Raw genomic sequence first — 18,675 nt, forward strand, 5'->3', positions numbered from 1 at the left:
GTTAAAAAATAAGCATAAGAAAAACATTATGGTAAATTATCTTAAAGCTAGAAAAATTAGTTAGTTTTGTAACTGACATTATCACGTAAAAGTATAACAATAGTCAATATCATATTATAGTTTATAACTTACTATAATACGAATTTACTGCTAGAGTAAAAGTATATTCATCTTTTCACATTTTTTATCCAAACAATGACATTACAGTTATAAATATCTAAATAGTTTACTTGGATAATCCAAAAAGGGGGCATTCTAGAAAAAAAAATACCTGTATACTTTTGTGTTTGTTAAATTAATATCCTATCTAGAATTCGTAAAAAAACCTTCATTATATCAGCAATTCTCCAAGAGACTATTATATAATAAATAATAATATATACGGCTAGGTTACCAATATACTACCTAACCTAACCTATTATATTATTATATTATACATCCACATAATATCCGTTCGACATTAAAATACCAAGATTTGTATCATCTGAAATCCTATAACACTATCCTATCATATGATATCGAATACGACGCGATGGCCTTTGGGCGATAAGACCTCATATTCACATAATTCTGTAGGCTATTTTTAGTTTCTTTTGTATAATATCTACACGAAAAATGATGTCAGTTTCTCTAGGGTTTGTACGTTATAATAATTAGGTGCGAATGTACCGGTAAAAAACGGGTGGGGTAAACTCGAGAGGGTTAAGCGCTTCTAAAAAAATGATTGAACATTTTCCCTCGTGAATATTGTCCAAAGAAAAGTACTTAGAATTATTACCTTATTAAAAATGGTAAATATTTTTGCTGGAAAAAACATTTATAATTTCCCATAAACTCGTACCCCTTCCTTCCTCCGACAAATAGTGATACTCGATATCTACCTATACTCATTTAGTTGTACACTAACGGTGTGCACCGCATTATCTAATAGGTGATAATATGCGCAAGACATAGTTATATATATAGGTACACTCCTATAGGTCTACATCGAACTTTGGTCACATATAATAATAAAATACAATGATAATTATGAAAACGTACGCATTATTGGTATATTATATAGGAGGCAGGTAGGTACACATTCAACAACGAATCCAATACCCCCACCTTGGCTACCCCTGCAGCGTGAGCAGATAACAGACTCGGCGATATAACATTAATATTATTATACGTACACGCGGATTCACCTCTGGTCTGGTTGTGTGCCCCGTGTATTTGTTCGGTATAATTTATTATTATAATAATAATATTTTATTTATTAAACGGCAATAACACGGTGCACGTTGATCATTGACACAAAAAGTGATCGCACGTTGGTCCGTCACGTTCGCGACACTATATATTATTATTGTTCATTTTACCTGTGGTCATTATAATAATTGTTAACGTCGCGCTACACCTACCTATCCGTCTGTCTGCGTCACCACTCGTCCAGGAGTGAATTTCAAAAAACCTTTCTAACATATTTTTTCATATAGCTGGTCCTATACGCATCGCTGTCACACGTCGGATTTATCGCCACCACCGCATGCGGTTCACACGAATATCGATTTTGCCAGATATAAGTAAGTCTAAACAATATTTACGTTACCTTTTTTATTTTAAAATTCACGTTTGACACACTGCAACAGCGGGCATAACCCCCGACGAAACTATAAAATTGCCGTCTGATCGGCCACGTCTTATAAACATTTCGAACGCACGCGAAGAGCCCAACGATGTACCTATCACTATGCCGATTATAATAATATTATACGTTATTTTGACGGCCTCGTGCTTGTCGAGTGTGATTCGATCGCACTCATGTCGTTAATCATTGTCGGTGATCGGTGGGTATACTCGTGTGCAGTTGTCGCGCGTACCTACGTCTTATCACGTATGATATATATATATGTATTTAGCTTTTCGATACGTCGTTATTCGTTTATACGATTTCTTAGCTTATCTCCCCGGGAACCGTCAAATATTATCGTTTCGCCCGGGCGTATTAATAATAATAGTAATAACACCACCGACAACTGCAGTGAATCCGAATGCAGTATACACGAGGCCCGTGCGAGCTGCACATTCGAACCCGTCATCCCCTAAAATGAGCAATATACATACAGTCACGCCATTGTGTAAGTAGGTATTATAATATACGTTTACGCGTACATTATACGGTGTTATCAACGGATGAATGAAAAGATTTTGCGGGGGAAAAATCAAACAAATATCAATATTTTTAAGTCTGAACAATAATATATAATTCAATCAATAGTGACGATGATAACGTGCATAATAATATGACGTGCACTAATCGGGCTAGAATACGCACGAGCGTTCGGTGGGTCATCTGCGTGCTACTCGGGTCACTGATTATGGATGCACAATAATTATTTTCAAATATATTGTGTGTGGTAAGATTACGCGCCACATACAAAAATATCGGAAACTCAGTATTTTCTTCTTTTTATTTTTCGTCTACGAAGGGTTTTTTCCCCAACGAGTTCCGAACGGTTATTTTTCGCTGCAATATCTACGTGCCACGTCCGCCGATCGTCACTTTTCATCTGACCGACTGATTCACTGATTATAATAATAATACCATAAATCCGTAATGTACATGATATACCTAAACATTACACAATAATTGCGGTATTTTAGTGTATTTACATATTGATACGTCGGCCCGCCAAGGCATCGACACCGTCAACGGTTTTATAATTTTTTTTTATAAATATATCGATATTTGTATTACACATATAGATGTTTATTTTACACTTCGATGTGTTAAATTATTTATCACTGTCGAGGTAGTTTTATTCTGGGAAATTCGTTTTATTTCATTAAAGATTAAACGTTTTGTTCTTGTATTGATTATACATATATTATTGTGTTTATACCTTAATAATATTATTGTATTGTACAGATCCGAGGTCCAACAACAATCATGTGACACGAATCACACGCACAGGAACCGAATGAAAATCTGTCTCCTAGTCTGCACTCTCGAACCCTGCGATCAACGACTGTGATCGACGGTCATATCTTATCGTGTCGACTACGACGACGACAAAAGCTCTGTCGGTTTCGGCAGTGCAGCAGCAGCATCATCATCAGCGCATCTACGTGGTGGTGGACCGTCCGCGTTTAATATGCTACGCATATCAAATTTCAGCAAACGACAGTGGTTGACGTTAATCGTTTTCAGTATCGCCGACTTTTGTAACGCCATCTGCGTATCGCTGCAGGCTCCGTTCTATCCGCAAGAGGTAAGAGGACTGAATTTAATGTAAAACAAACATTATGTACGTCAACCCTGGGCATGTGCGGTGTTGGTGGTCGGGGGGCGGGGCATTATTGGTTGTTATATGATATTATGTCGATTGTATTTATAATTTTAAGTGCCTAGTTTTCAAAATCGCAGGTAATTTATTCATAGTTTTCCGCGATCGATACAGATTGATTTAAAGAAAAAAAACATTTAAATCCTAAAAGCTAGGTAAAGAATCGTTTTCAGTACCTATCGCAGACTTCTGTAACGCCATCCGCGTGTCGTTGCCGGATCCGTTTTATCCGAAAAATGCAAGGACCACTGCAACCCAAACGCTCCCGACTAAAAAGGTTTCACGAATGCGTAAATATTCCCAAACGGCTCCGGTATTCGACCACAAAAATTCTTTACTATAATATAAGATAAAAAAAAAAAACGTTTTCAATTTATGATTAATAATACCTAAGGATTGTTATATAACGTCAATTTGTATAATTTACTTTGCATATAATGTTAAAAAAATAAATTTAGGATTTTTTGTCCTCGTCAAAAACTGGAGCATTGGGAATTGACCGTTTTATTAAATGGGAGCCAATTGGCTATAGCCGCGAAGACCACATATTATAATGTTGAACATAATAACATGTTCTTCAACCCTTCACACTGCAGTCGTAGCGCGGGTATGTGTGGTGTTGACAGTGTTGGTGGGAGGGGGGCATTAATTATATATATACCGCTTTTTCAAAATGTATAGTTTTTCGTAATCGGTATTAATTAAAATAAAGAAAATACAAATTTAAATCTCCTATGATTGAATACACTCAAAATGTGTGCACCATATTCTATATTCTATAATAGTTAGGTTAAGTTACTGAGTTATCTGATATAAAACCGTTGAAATTCTCATACGTGGGCCACATCATGTACCTGCTAGTGCACAAAATTGAGATATATTTAATATGTATATAACAATATATTATATACGTATACAACCACTGCAACTTAATATTATATTGTTAATCTCTGTTTCACTTGTCTGTCCTATTTTTGGCCACATTTTTTTATAGGTGTGTCAAGATTTGTTTCATATTTTGATAAGCTCTTGGTCATAGTCGCTCAAAGACATTGGCCGGCACTCCTTCGCGTGATATTATATATTATATTAATATATAATATTATATATTATTATTATTATTAATATATAATAGGTAGGTCACGTAGACATTGTCCTACAAATAAACGGATAAAATATAAATAAAAACGCGCATATGCAAAGACTGTTCCGATTTACAATCTCGACCTAAATATAAAGCCTACATTATTATACAATGCTACTCTCAAGTCCAAAGTTTTCATTACACGTCGGTTTTTTCGATTACTGGTAACCTCGACATTATTTAGTATTTTGTTTGTAAATAATACAGAAGTCTATGCGTCTAATTTGGAAACAGTATTTACGATTACAGTTGTGCGTGGTTAATTGATTTTTGATTTCTAAAATTTTTAATTGATAGGTATTATATTTACTCATTCCGCATTGGTTAATATGATAATCAGATAATAATGTAGTCTAAAATGTCTAATAATCATTAAATGTATTTAAACGATAGCATAAGAACGATAGCATTCATAGCATAAGAAAAGTGAAAGACTATTTAATTCCGTAAAACTTAAAAGTCATGTTTACATAAAAACATACAAGACTGCACTAACGTAAATATAATTTATATGCATAACGCATATACAATTTAATAATATGTATAAACATTAAACACTATATTATAATATTATGTATTAAGTTCATATATATTTTTAAGTGCACGTATTTTGTTACAGTAAAATATATTTTTTAAGTTACATAGAAATTCCTAATTCGGGACGGCTAATGTTTTAATTAAAACTTCTTTAAAAATATTAAAATTAAATTGATCAATACATATAACAATAATATTATATATTTATGAAAAATTTGTTCAATTTTATATTAACTATAGGCTGAAAAGAAAGGAGCCACTGCAACCGAATATGGTTTGGTATTCGGTATTTTTGAACTGGTCGTATTTTTAATCAGTCCTGTTTATGGAAAACATGTAAGTTAAATAAAGTTTTGAATATTGCAGATTTTTTTAAAAAAAATTGTAAACGTTTTAGCTAAATAGGATTGGACCCAAATATCTGTTCAATGGAGGAATATTCACAACAGGAGTATGTGCAATTTTATTTGGGTAAGAAAAAAATTACAGTCAGCTATAATAAATATAATATATACCAGGGATGGGCATCTCAAAGCTACTAGAGGGCCAATTTTGAATGTGCGGAAATGTAGTGGGCCAGAGAACATAGAAAAAATAAAAAAAACCAAATGTTATATCGATTTTAATAATTTTATAAATATAATAAAATAAAATATATAGAAATATTAACATTTTATATTTTTATAAGCTAAATTGAAATGTAGCACGGGCCAGTGAAAAATGGTACGTGGGCCGCCAGTTGCCATATACCAATAATTTGATATATACCAATAATACCTCGATAAGATGTTGTATGTGTGTATCAGCCTCTATTTTTAAGGTCATTTTATAATTTATTTATTATAAAAATAGTTATATGGTAGGTAGAACCGAATTTTGCTAAAAATATCGCATTTATTGTTATAACATTTTATCATATAATATATTATTGTTATTACCTAAATTATAAAGTCAATACCGATGTAGAACGGTGTAAACAGGTTCGTGGTATCTATAAATAGTATAAAATGTTCATTGTGTATATAGTCTAGGAACTACTGACGGTTTGACCATAACTATTTTAACTTTCTTGAAATTTGTATAGCTAATAGAATCGAGCCTGTTGAATACGATAGAAAAATCAGTTAATTCGTAGACCATCTCGGTGGGGAGGGGGGAGGTGCCTCAAAAATCAACTGACTTTAGGGCCTCAGCCACCAACACCAAATGATTTGAAATATTTAAATTATGTTATAAAGAAATCGGCTGATGAAAATTCAGATTCTTATATATGAAAAAAACAATTGTAGGTACATTTTATAAACTAAACAATTTATTAACAATTTTTTAATTTTATTGTTGTTACATGTTAGAATGATAGAATCTGAATTTTCATTAGCCATTTTTTTTAAAACATCATTTAATTATTTCAAATATTTTGGTGTTGATGGCTATGGTCTAAATTCAGTTGATTTTTGAGACACAAAAACATTTTATTGTTTTCTCAATTATATTGAATAGTATGATTTTGAGTGAAGCGACGAATCTATTAGTATTTAGACATTTAGTTTTATATTTATGTGTCTTAAAATACATTTTGAGTCTTTCATCCAAACCCGGATTAAGGATACCAGGGCCTCGGGACACCATACACGTATTGGGCCCCATTTGAAAATGTGAAATGTGATATTTTTACTGGCCCGATGAAACTTTTAAAAAAAAAAGAAATTGAAACTTTTTATTTTGCTTTTTTAGACATTTAATTTGATTGTATACCTATTCCAAAATTAAAATTGTTTATTATTCTTTACATCTCATCACCTTACCAATTGATATAATAATGATTGATTAGCTGTTATTGATTTATTTATTAAAATAAAATTAATACTTTAATAATAATATATTCATCTTGCTTTTGGCAGGCAATGAAAAGTTTCAAAACTTTTCATTTCAACAGCCTTTGAAACTTTTCAATTTTCATGAAAGTTTCACTTGAAAAGTTTTGAAAGTTTTGAGCATTACATCTCTGCTCCTTTCAACTTTAACTTAAGATTTTATCATTTCATTTTTACAACTGTATATACTCGTAATTGTATAATTTTGTACTATATTACCACATACAATTATAGATAATAATGACTATCATCTATGCGTACAATTCCGTTCACAACTCCCATTATATTAACTTTTTTATCATATTGTTATCAATTATTATATTTAGAAATAGCGATTATAAATCAATTATTTATATTGCTTTCATCACCTTTAATAGGTACCAATATAAATGCTTTAATTATCAACTTAGATGGTGGTTCGTTGAAAATTTAATCTTAATAATAGTTATTGTAGAACCTACAATGTCACCTAACTTATTTTAAAAAAAATCAAGAAAAACAAAAAAAATTAAGCAAAACCAATTATTGTCCAAATTGTTTTGTTGTAATTCAAAGTTGAATAATTTTAAAGACTTGAATTATTTACCAAATATTTATACAAACATTTTCTATACATATAGGTAGGTATCTCATTAAAAATATTTCGACTTAAGATATTTATAGATATTTATAAATTTTTTTTTTATTTATTTATTTATGTAATAACATTTTGTTTGAAGTAACAATAATTGAAAATTGAATACAAAGTCCCTTATAATATATGTTGTTCTAAGATCGATTAAAAAATATTGAAAATAATACAGTCATCGTTTTTTAGTAAACAATTTTAATTAATTGTATGCTATATATACCACGAAGCTATTCACATTGTTCTAGGGTACGTTAGAATTGACTTACAAGTAAATAAATAACAGCTATTAGTATTAATATATGAAATAATACAATAATATAATATTATTAATATTAAGCGATTTGTTTTTGGCAAAAATTAGTTCAACTTGCCGTATTATTAGCATTATAAAATTATGGCGGTCGGCAATTGTGCCACATTTTATCTACCTGCTTCGTATACAATTTTTTTATATTTTATTACCCGGTTAATAGGCCTAAAAAAAATTATAAAATGTTTAAATGGGTACCGAAAATTGGGCCATATATTTATAACTTAATTAAAATAATTTATCGTTTATAACTTAAATAATTTCGGTTTAATATAAGTCACATATTTATTGATTCAACAAAGCCATACAATAAATTATTAAACTAAATTAAAATAAATAAAATATCATACATACAAATTAAAAATTGTAATAATTATTATATTAATATTAAGTCAAAAATAATTATTCCTCAATAAGTATAAGGAAGTACATAAAAATAGTTAAGTAGGGGCCTAATTATCGTACTCCCATTTAAAAAGAGATTAATTGTTGCTCAAAATTATAGGCTAACTTGTCGGTCTGCCTTCGAGCACAATAACTGTATTGCGTGTAAAAACAATGATTTATCATCGAATTATTCAAACTCATCATATCAGACAATGACTAAAAATACAAATAATCTACACCTACATGGTTACGTCCTATAATATAGCAGATCGACTGTTTTTTAAAATTTAAAACGTAAACAGAGCTTGTTAAAACTAAGATTCCACACATTTGATTTTTAGTATTAAGATCATTTAAACGAACGTTTTAAACTTTAAAGTAGCTATATTTATACGAGAGCCGAAAATATAAGATACAAAATAAATGTTTAAGCTATTAATGACTATTAAATGTATTAATATTTAATAATTATTATTGTTAATAATATATGTTCAATTAATAAGACACAATAGCATAAAACATAATTTTATATTTTATTTTATAAAAGCTTAGTTCACTGTCTGTGCATATTATTCGATTAATGATTTGTGTCATTAAATCAATACTCTGAATTTGATGACGTAAAAGCTAATGGATTCATTAAAATCGGGGCTTATTTTTTACTGTTTGGTACCAGATTTTTGGACAGGGTGGAAGGTCATTACCCATTCATCATATTATCATTCGTCATACGTATCGTTGAAGCGATGGGAAATGCAGCATTTTTGACAGCCAGTTTTGCCATCATTGCTATGGAGTTTCCGGACAACGTGGCCACAACATTTGTAAGAAACAAAATATATAAATTAATTTTATAGATTTGAATATGTGTATAATATTATGTGTAATGTATAAATGTAACAATTTTAGGCTTCTCTTGAGACATTTTTCGGACTTGGGCTGATTGTTGGACCAACCGTTGGCGGAGCTTTGTATCAAGTTAGAATATAATGTTTATGATATTATAAAATTACAATAAATCTCATACTAACAAATTTGTTTTCTCAGGTCGGAGGCTTTGTAACTCCATTTTTAGTTTTGGGTTCTACGCTATTCCTTTCGGCTGTCATGACTGCGTTTGTATTACCCGACCACCCGAATCGTAGAAATGACGTTACTAGTGATGGTAATTTTTCTTTTAAGAATATTATTATCGTTATATAACGTTTAAATCTCAATTAAACTTTATAAAATGTTTAGTATAATATCAAGTTATATATAGTACTAATTTAAGAAACACATTTGTTTTCTTAGATTTAAAGAATAACAATTCTAAGACTAACACTTAAAGAATGTTTATAAATATTCATATTCATTTTAGAACTGACTATTCTTAAATAGTCAAATGTGTTAGAAAATGTTATCATAGGTACGGAAACCAAAAAAAATGTTGGTTTATTATCATTAACCTTTTTTTAAATACTCATAGACTGGCCCATCCTATACCAAAACATTGAAGTCACGTGACGACACGGATCAGTAATTTAGCCCGTTTAATATATAATATATAAATTGTACCGTATCAAATATCTTAGTAACCGAAAAGTGCCACCTATCTTGGCACGGTGAAAACATGAAGAGGGCCGGTTTATTAATAAAAGGTCTATGTTTGTTATGCATTACGCAGATGATAACATAAATTGCAACTAAATATTTAAAAACCTAGATATATTTTGTTAAGAAAAACATTTTATGACGAACGCTCTTTCAAAACATGTGTACCTACACGTCTGCGCGGCCAAGAAACAAATAATCATTCCTAAATATTTTGTGTGATAAACGTGGTCAGAAATAGTGTGAATAATATTTATTAGAATAACAATTTTGACAAAACATGACAAATAACTAAAAGAGACATCCATGTACTGCAACTATATGAGTTGATTATGTTATATTAAATAATATTTAAATTAATTATAAATTATATTATGACGTAACATTATATTATTATTTAATGTTTTAGGAATATTGTTTTTTTGAAATTATTTACTCGTCAATTGAATAAGATTTATATTGTATTTTGACATTTATATTTTAAATGTTTCTAATATACAAAATCTTCGCCACAATATTTGGGCGATTGGGTAGAATATTGTAATTTTGTTTTTAAGATGGAAATTTGATTAAAATATGTTTTAAAGACTGAACTATACACGCATTTTACAGCTAGTCTGTTGAAAGTATTGAAAATTCCTGGTATAATGTTAGCGGCCGCTAGTATTATCGTGACGTCTATGAGCATTGGGTTCTTGTCGGCCACCTTGGAACCACATCTCAGACAAGTATGAACCGCTGTCACAATATTACATCGCTGTTATTTCTGTTTTATTTTGTTTTTTTTTTTTAGTTCAATTTGTCTCCAATGGTCTTGGGGCTGATGTTCGTCATAAACGGTGGAACTTATGCATTGACGGCACCCTGGTGGGGTTGGCTATGTGACAAAGTGGTGCCCGCCAAGGTCGTTACGTTGCTGGGGTGCATCATACTCATGATCGGATTCAGTCTTATCGGCCCGGTACCGTTCATCGAAGGACCGACGTAAGTGTACAGTGGGTGTTCACCGTAATGTGAGAGTGATTTTTGAAAAAGAAAAAAAATGTTTGTGCCAGATATTGAGTTATAATAATTGATGTTATAATACTATTGAGCTTTAAAAATAATTAACGTTTACTGTGTTTGCAAAAATTTCCAGAAAATTTTCCGTCACCATACTAGGTCTGGTGATGCACGGAATGGGAATTGGCGCACAACTTGTTGCATCATTCACCGACGCTCTGCGGACCGCCATGTAAGTGTTTGCTGAGATTTTTTTTTCTCGGTAATCGTAAAAACATCTCATTAGTCATCCATTACTTTTAAACTAAATGGGACATAAAAAATAATTGATTTACATGCTCATTTAACTTTATATTTGTATATGCATCGAATGTAAATAAAAGTTCGCCAAAACAGCGAGAGAGAGGGATTTAAAACAATTATTTCCAATTTTATAGAATTTTTTGATCCAAAAATGTCTTACACCGACACTTGGAAACATATATAAGACATTTTGCTGAATAGGTACCTATACTGACAGTTTTTGGGTGTTTTAATAATCAACACTGATATATAATACATTATTAAATTAACCAGCATTAAATTCAGTACTCATATCTTATTGAATGAGTTAAAATGATTCCTGTTGATTGTTTTATTTTGTTTTTGTGTTGTAAAAATTACAATGTGGATGATTTTCCAGTCAACACGGGTTTGCCAATAACCTTGAAACTTACGGTCTGATATCGGGACTTTGGACTTCCACTTTTGCACTCGGAGCTTTCATCGGTCCTTCCATTGCTGGTGTGCTGTACGATATAGTAGGATTCGGCGCAGCTACTTTATTTGTTATCGTCTTATCTGCTGTTGTGGTGAGTAAAAAAATAAAAATATTTAGCGTGAGTTATTTTTATTATGATATGTATAAGTTATAAGCAGTGTTCGGATTAGATAAGTATTTTTTTTATCTAGATAAAGATAAAGATAATGGAACTCAAATGTATCTAGATAGATATAAAAGATAACTTAACTCGTATTTATTTTATCTAGATAAACAAGATACAATTTTTTTTAAATGGGTTTTAAATTTAGGTATATTTTAGTTGGGCATTAGAAACATAATAACAATAATGATATAAATAAAAATAATTACATTATTTATAAACCATATACTTGGTTTGAGAATCTATATAAATATTTAAAATGCGTTTGTACAGTTTCGTGATTTTTATGAATAAAAAATGTATCTTGATGAATTTATTTAGATTAGTAAAAAAATTATCTAAGATGAACGTTGGCATTAGATACCTTGTAACTATTTATCTAGATAAGATAAAAGATGAACAAATAATTATCTAGATATTCATCTAGATAAGTCCGAACACTGGTTATAAGATATGTATTAAGTATAATAAAAAATATGGTAGATATTTTTTGTTATCCATATTATTTTTTTGTCACATACTTATAAGTCAAAATATGCACAAATAAACGGAATTCCAGGTCTTACATTTATGTATGATTTACATCAAAGATCCAGATGAGTAACATTCATTTTAATTTTTAAAAATTAAGGATATAATTGTTAACTAGGATTCTGTGAGTGATAATGAAAAAACACGATGAAGGATAAATGATTTATTAGTAAATAATATGTAGATATGTACAATCTCAAAAGACGCAGTTATCGCGGATCAAATTTATGACGTTTACGGTTTACGCAAACTTTTAACTAAAAACTTTCATCAATATAACGAAAAATAAATCAAAAGATAAAATCCTCTCGTAATATTATATTAATCAGTGAAAAAACTGCTTGAAATTACAATATTTTTCAATTTGTTAATTTATGTTATTACAAATAGATACTGATAAATTTTAGATTTTTAACTTAATAAATAACCTGGTGATAATATATCAAAAGAAAAAAAGCGATAATATTTGAAAAACTTCTTAACTCTTGATAACATTTATTTACAAACTTACCGCCATTCATGTATTTTTGTTTATAAATAGATTTGTTAGTTAAATTTAAAACACTATCAGTTTTCTTAGTTGTATTTATTAATTCGAAATCATAAGTTATTAAACGGTCATTAACGTCGATTAATTTTAATACATTGCAAGTTGAAATGGATTTTTTTTAAACTCGTGTATTGTGAATTAAATATGAATATTGATAAGATTATGCCAAGGGCGAGTAACCTATTGGATTTATGGCTATTCAAATGTGTAATGTTATAACAATTATTACTATAAGACTGTTGGGTGATTGGTGATTGACTATCATAACCATAAACCAGGTACCAAGTAAATTAATTGAGTGTTTATTCTGTTTAAGAGATAAAAAAAAATATTGTAAGTACCTACTAAATAAAATGACTTAAGCAAGTGGCTTTTTTTTCACAAAGTTATATAAATTTTTGATGACATAATATATTAAAAACCTTACCAATAACCAATACGAATTACAATATATTTTACATACAATTAGTATTATGGTATTATTACTTTCTGTACGAATACAAAAAAAAAATAACTGATTATTTTATTATCTGGCATTGTGATAAAATATTTAGATAAATAAAATAGGAAATTAATTTGTTGCACTCAAGGCCAAGGAATTTGCATCCGTTTTTACCGATTTCGATCCGGCAATAAGAATTGTATATTTTATGACTTATTAGTTATAACCTCAGACACTCTCAACATTAGACTAATAAATAGGTTTATTAATTGTTTTTCTCTTATCCGGATACCAAAAACAGGCACCGGAAAGCGCTTGGCTTCGGCCTTTTGGCGATAAACGCATTTTCTTATGATATAATAAACATCGTTCGACGTATAGTTGTCAGAGTACAACCGTCTTGTATTAAATACCTTGCCTTGAGAAACCACACCTGCAGCATGGCTTAATGTAGTTCGATTGATGGTGCGTCGTAAGAAAGTTTAATAATCTAACTATAATATATATAATAATAATATAATGACAGCCAGTTCACACTGATGTACTCATTTACGCACGACAAGTGACAACAACGGTCACACGACGATACTATTTGAAGGCATAGTGCAGTCATCCACCAAACGTCGATATAAATCTCGATTTTTCAAATGGAAACGATCAAATAAAAGTCCGAGAGTCGCGTACATCGATATGATTACAGAACGGAGTAGTTAACGTGTATACAGTGCGGTTCATCTGAAATCTTGCTCATCTCCTTTTGTCCTTTAATATTGCATTCATTTATATTATTCTAATTTCTGTAATTTTGAAGTATACTCAAAGACAACTTTTTCAAATACTTGAACGTTTTATACAATTTTTTTTAAACATATTTTTAGATTCTAAGTGGAGCGGAGCGGAGTGATTTTACAATCATTTTTTATTTTATTTTATTTTTTTTTATCTTGTATACAAAATTTATACCAGATGGAGTGCTTCGATTTCAACATAATATAGTATCTTATTTTTTAGAAAATGGATCAATATGGTACTTTAAAGAGATCATTTTTTGATTTTCTCAATACCTATTTAATGCCACGGGAAAAACCACCAACAAATTACGAAAAACCGCTAAAAACCGAATTTTTTTTCTAACGTTTATTCTAATTGTTTATCAGTTATCACCATAGCAACGAATAAAATATAATAATAACATAATGACATTATAATTTCTAATATTATAAAAAATAACCGTCAAACATATAATAGCAGACTGTTTAATGTTCAACCAAGAGCGGGCCACACATAAGATATCCTACAACCTAGACTCTTCACTCGGACCCAATCAAGAAAAAAACCTTGATTTAATAAAGTTTATGAAACAAACCAAATTGTTCAATCTTATATATAAAAAAAAAAATGTTTATTATTTAGTATTTAATTAATGTAACAATCCTTATTTGTAACTAATGGCCTTTGTTGTCGACGTTATTTTTTTGAGATCAATAAAAAAAAAAAAAATTTATAATATTAATTCAACTTACATGCTATAATAAATAATAACAATATAAAACATCCAGACTGACAAACCGTCTCCGCTCAGAATCGTTTTTCTTATACAGTGATATTATATCATTGAATTCAAGTTTAATACAATCCATTATACATCGACCCACTTGTAACCTACTGTACAGCCGAGCGATATCCACTTACCTGCTTTTTTTTAAATTAAAAACTTCTATTTCTATTGAAAGCAGATAATTTTTTTTTGGAAATTTTGAAATAGTAACTAGTAGTTTTCTGAGTTATTGAACTTTGTGTTCTTAGAATAGTAGCTCATGGTATTGGGGTTAAAATATTATATGAGTGCTATGATCATCAAACAACTATCGAAATTAATATAATTCTATTAGCATTTTATAGTTTGTAAAAAATGTCTGAGTATAATAAGTACTTTTCTGATTCTATATATAAATATGAAAATGAGAATCTTTGATGCCAATGATCTCAGGAACCACTCATCTGATACCTAGCCATACAGTTTTTTTTTAAATGATAGAATATATCACGGAGAATGTCTTAGCATTTTTTCAATATCTATAAATAGGTTAGCTAAAAAATAGCTCACTCATGCATTTTTTTTCAACTCACGAAAAACTAATATTCTTTTTGTTTATTGAAATGGTTGCCACATTGCCACATTGGTTACATATTACATTCGTAGGGCTAGGGTTTATATGCAATACAATTGTAAAATATGCATTTTGTTTATCAAAATATTTCAAAAACAATTTTTGGATGTAAAATTACCTACTATTATAATTAGTAAATCTTTTTGTTCATTGAAATGGTTGCCACATTGGTTACATATTACATTCGTAGGGCTAGGGTTTATATGCAATACAATTGTAAAATATGCATTTTATTTATCAAAATATTTCAAAAACAATTTTTGAATGTAACATTACCTACTATTATAATTATGGTATAAATGTGGCATCCACAGTTTTTTACACGACAGCTAGTACAACATTTGATATTCTATGCGAGTCCATTATTGAGGAATCACCTTTGTAACTTAAGGGGCCTTGCTATAGCATTGATTTCAGGAGAATCATTTAGGCAATTTCTAATCTCGTTGTCGCTACCCGAGATCTATGTGTTAGTCGTACTAAATAATTATTTATTAGTGTGTGTGGCGTCCACGCGGGTCGATTGTAGCGGTGCGGAAGGCTCTTATACGCACATGTCAGTATGTAATATTGTGGTCATGAAAAAATGTTTATTTTTCACTCCAACATACGATTCTAATTCCAACAAGACGTCGCAACGATTACCAACGATTTGAATTCTGACAAAATATTCTTTTTTTCCTCAACATGTACAAGGGATTGATCGTCGCCTTTTTAAAAATTGTATTTAGTTAATTAAATATTTAAGTTGGAAATTCTAAATTTTTTACAATATTTATTGCAATTTAAATTACAAAAATTAAAAATGTGGCTCGATTTTTCCCTTGTATATATTATGGACAGTCCGAATATTTTTTCAGAATGAAAATCGTGATAATTGTCAACACGTAACGTTGAAATTAGAAACAGTAGTTTTTGACAAAAAAAGACGTGGTGGTGAGAAAGAAAACAAAATTTAACTATCGGCAGTTAATATGTACAAATACATGGGTGCACCACAAACATTTGACTATTTGTTCTAATCTATAAGTTATTTTTATTTTAAATAACTATTTAAAACTTGATTTTTATAAAACTATTGTTGGTAAAGGCTGCAGGCGCCTTGCTACGACTTTTATTTAAGGGGCAACATTTAGGCAATTTTTAATCACGTCTTAGCCGCCCGTGATTAGTTGTAAATGATTATTAGTGTGAGTGAAAATCAATGCAGGTACCACTCTCGTACGTGCATGCACATGTCAATATTTGATAAAAATATAAAATTAACTTTTGAGTTAAAATTGATGGCAGTTAGCGAGGCTTCTTAAGTCTGTATACAATGAAATTGATAAATTTAATTATTAATCAAAGTTACAAGACTATTGAATATTAGCTGGTGCACTATTAGCATTAAATACAGTATAAACCAGTTGAGGCTGTCGCTGCCAGCTAAAGTATATTTAAATCATGAAATATAGAAGATAGTAGACTTGATTTCAATAAAAAAAAAAAAAAAAACGTCTGGAAGAAAACTATATCTAATTTTCGAAAATAATGGTTAGGTTACATTCTGCCGAGACCTTTTTCCTTTACGCCGATTTACCAATCTTGCTGCGATCGTACTATAACTATTTTATTTGTGTAAAAATAAATAATAATATTATGTAAATTGATTTATCAATAATGTCTCCTTTTTTTCTTTCTAATAATTCTTCTTCTCCGCAGGGTGTGGCCGTAGCCCTGTTCTTGATCTTCTCCCGGCCACCCAGGCTGGCCAAGGACGTGCACAGTCTGGACACCCTGATGGACCCGCTGGTCAAGTCTGTGACGGAGAACGGTGGAGGGTACAACGGTCACATGACCTCAGCGCTCACGTGCCCGGTGCCCCCGGAACGGCCACCTGGCATGGAAGGCATAATCGCGTGCAGCAGCTACAAGAATCGGTTGGGCACGTGGAACCGGAAGGAGAGCGAACTGGTCATCGGTAGTCACATCGGCAACAGCTACGCCGACGAGACCAGAGGTCTGCTGGGCTGAACATCGCCACGCGTTTAACACGATTTATCACGTTGTTATATAATATCACGATATATTATTGTTATCACTACTACAATCGCTTCTACAATCTGTCCACGTATGATATTTTATTTATTTTTTAATCGTATTTTTGAGTTTTTTTTTTCGTTTTTGAAATATCGAATAACGATATTATAGTCGTGTAAGTAGTTTAGGCCAGTTTTCACCCCAACCCCACACTGCCGTATTTTACTCATCTTACAGAACTTTACACCAACGTACTTTACAGATAAATACCGACTTTTCGGCGTGACCAACTAAAACCACCCCCCCCCCCCCCCCCCATTATTTAGGTATAGTCACCGTCTCATAAATATACTGTTATCGTTGTGCCATTGTTGTTTATATTATTATTAGTATTGTTTTGTTTTTTACATTTTTTTTTCATCGTTTCATATACTTTTATTGGTTTTATAATAATAATAAAAATAATAATAAGTCATAATTTTAGATATTATATTATATACCTACATATATTTTTTAATAGAAACTTATTTTTGTAATAACGTATAGCTTTTTCAGTCCAGGGCTTGAGTTTTTAGCCTTGACGTATTTATTTGTATGTATAAATAGGTATATTATAATATATATATATTAATTTCAAATTGCTTATCAAGCAAAATTTGTTTATATACTATTGCTGAATCTCAATTTTTTTTTTTTTTAATAAAAACTTATTTGTATTTGTCGTGAATATATTTAATATACATTTTTGCAAAATTAGCAATAATATTATGTAACTGGCAAATAAAAATAAGCAAAAACAACGACGTCTTTAAAGATTTTTTTTTAACTTATCCGTTTAATAATATCATACTGGAAAATGGGAGGAACTGGAAAAATGTACCCACCAAGATAATAGTGTACTTGAATTGTCTATTCATAGCGCCGTGTTACAATACGATTTTACTATTAAATACACCTACATAATATTAATATTATTCGTCACTAAGTTTAAATTATGTGAACAACTTATTACCATACATATTTGAGACCGGTAAGTCTAGTGTGAGATATGGTCAATAGCGTATATTTAGCATATAAATGTACAAATATAAAATTTGTCAAATATTACGTTCTTTTATTATATAATTTAAAGTTTAAATAGCATTGACAACGTCATGTACGAATTTATTGAGACAAACACGATGATAAATTCACCTGTCGAAAAAAACAAATCGACTATAATTTATAGT

General features: G+C 30.3%; 1 protein-coding gene across 1 annotated transcript; it reads left to right on the forward strand.

The window, feature by feature from the left end:
- The first annotated feature begins 1,154 nt into the window (after positions 1–1,154).
- On the forward strand, positions 1,155–18,128 carry LOC132943352 (MFS-type transporter SLC18B1-like). The gene is made up of 12 exons (XM_061012316.1): positions 1,155–1,565; positions 2,912–3,254; positions 5,251–5,346; positions 5,408–5,481; positions 8,889–9,036; positions 9,122–9,190; positions 9,260–9,377; positions 10,418–10,533; positions 10,599–10,789; positions 10,944–11,039; positions 11,490–11,658; positions 17,129–18,128. The coding sequence occupies exons 2-12, from the start codon at positions 3,138–3,140 to the stop codon at positions 17,438–17,440; spliced, it is 1,506 nt and encodes a 501-aa protein (XP_060868299.1). The 5' UTR covers positions 1,155–1,565; positions 2,912–3,137; the 3' UTR covers positions 17,441–18,128.
- Positions 18,129–18,675: the final 547 nt, after the last annotated feature.

This window comes from Metopolophium dirhodum, chromosome 4 (assembly GCF_019925205.1).
Source record: "Metopolophium dirhodum isolate CAU chromosome 4, ASM1992520v1, whole genome shotgun sequence".
NCBI classification, from domain to species: domain Eukaryota; kingdom Metazoa; phylum Arthropoda; class Insecta; order Hemiptera; family Aphididae; genus Metopolophium; species Metopolophium dirhodum.

Bases quoted from the DNA above. Each gene is read 5' to 3' on its own strand.
- LOC132943352 (XM_061012316.1), top strand. From the start codon at position 3,138: ATGCTACGCATATCAAATTTCAGCAAACGACAGTGGTTGACGTTAATC. The intron at 10,534-10,598 runs GTATGAACCGCT...TTTTTTTTTTAG, and splicing joins TGGAACCACATCTCAGACAA to TTCAATTTGTCTCCAATGGT. The intron at 10,790-10,943 runs GTAAGTGTACAG...AAAAATTTCCAG, and splicing joins CCGTTCATCGAAGGACCGAC to AAAATTTTCCGTCACCATAC.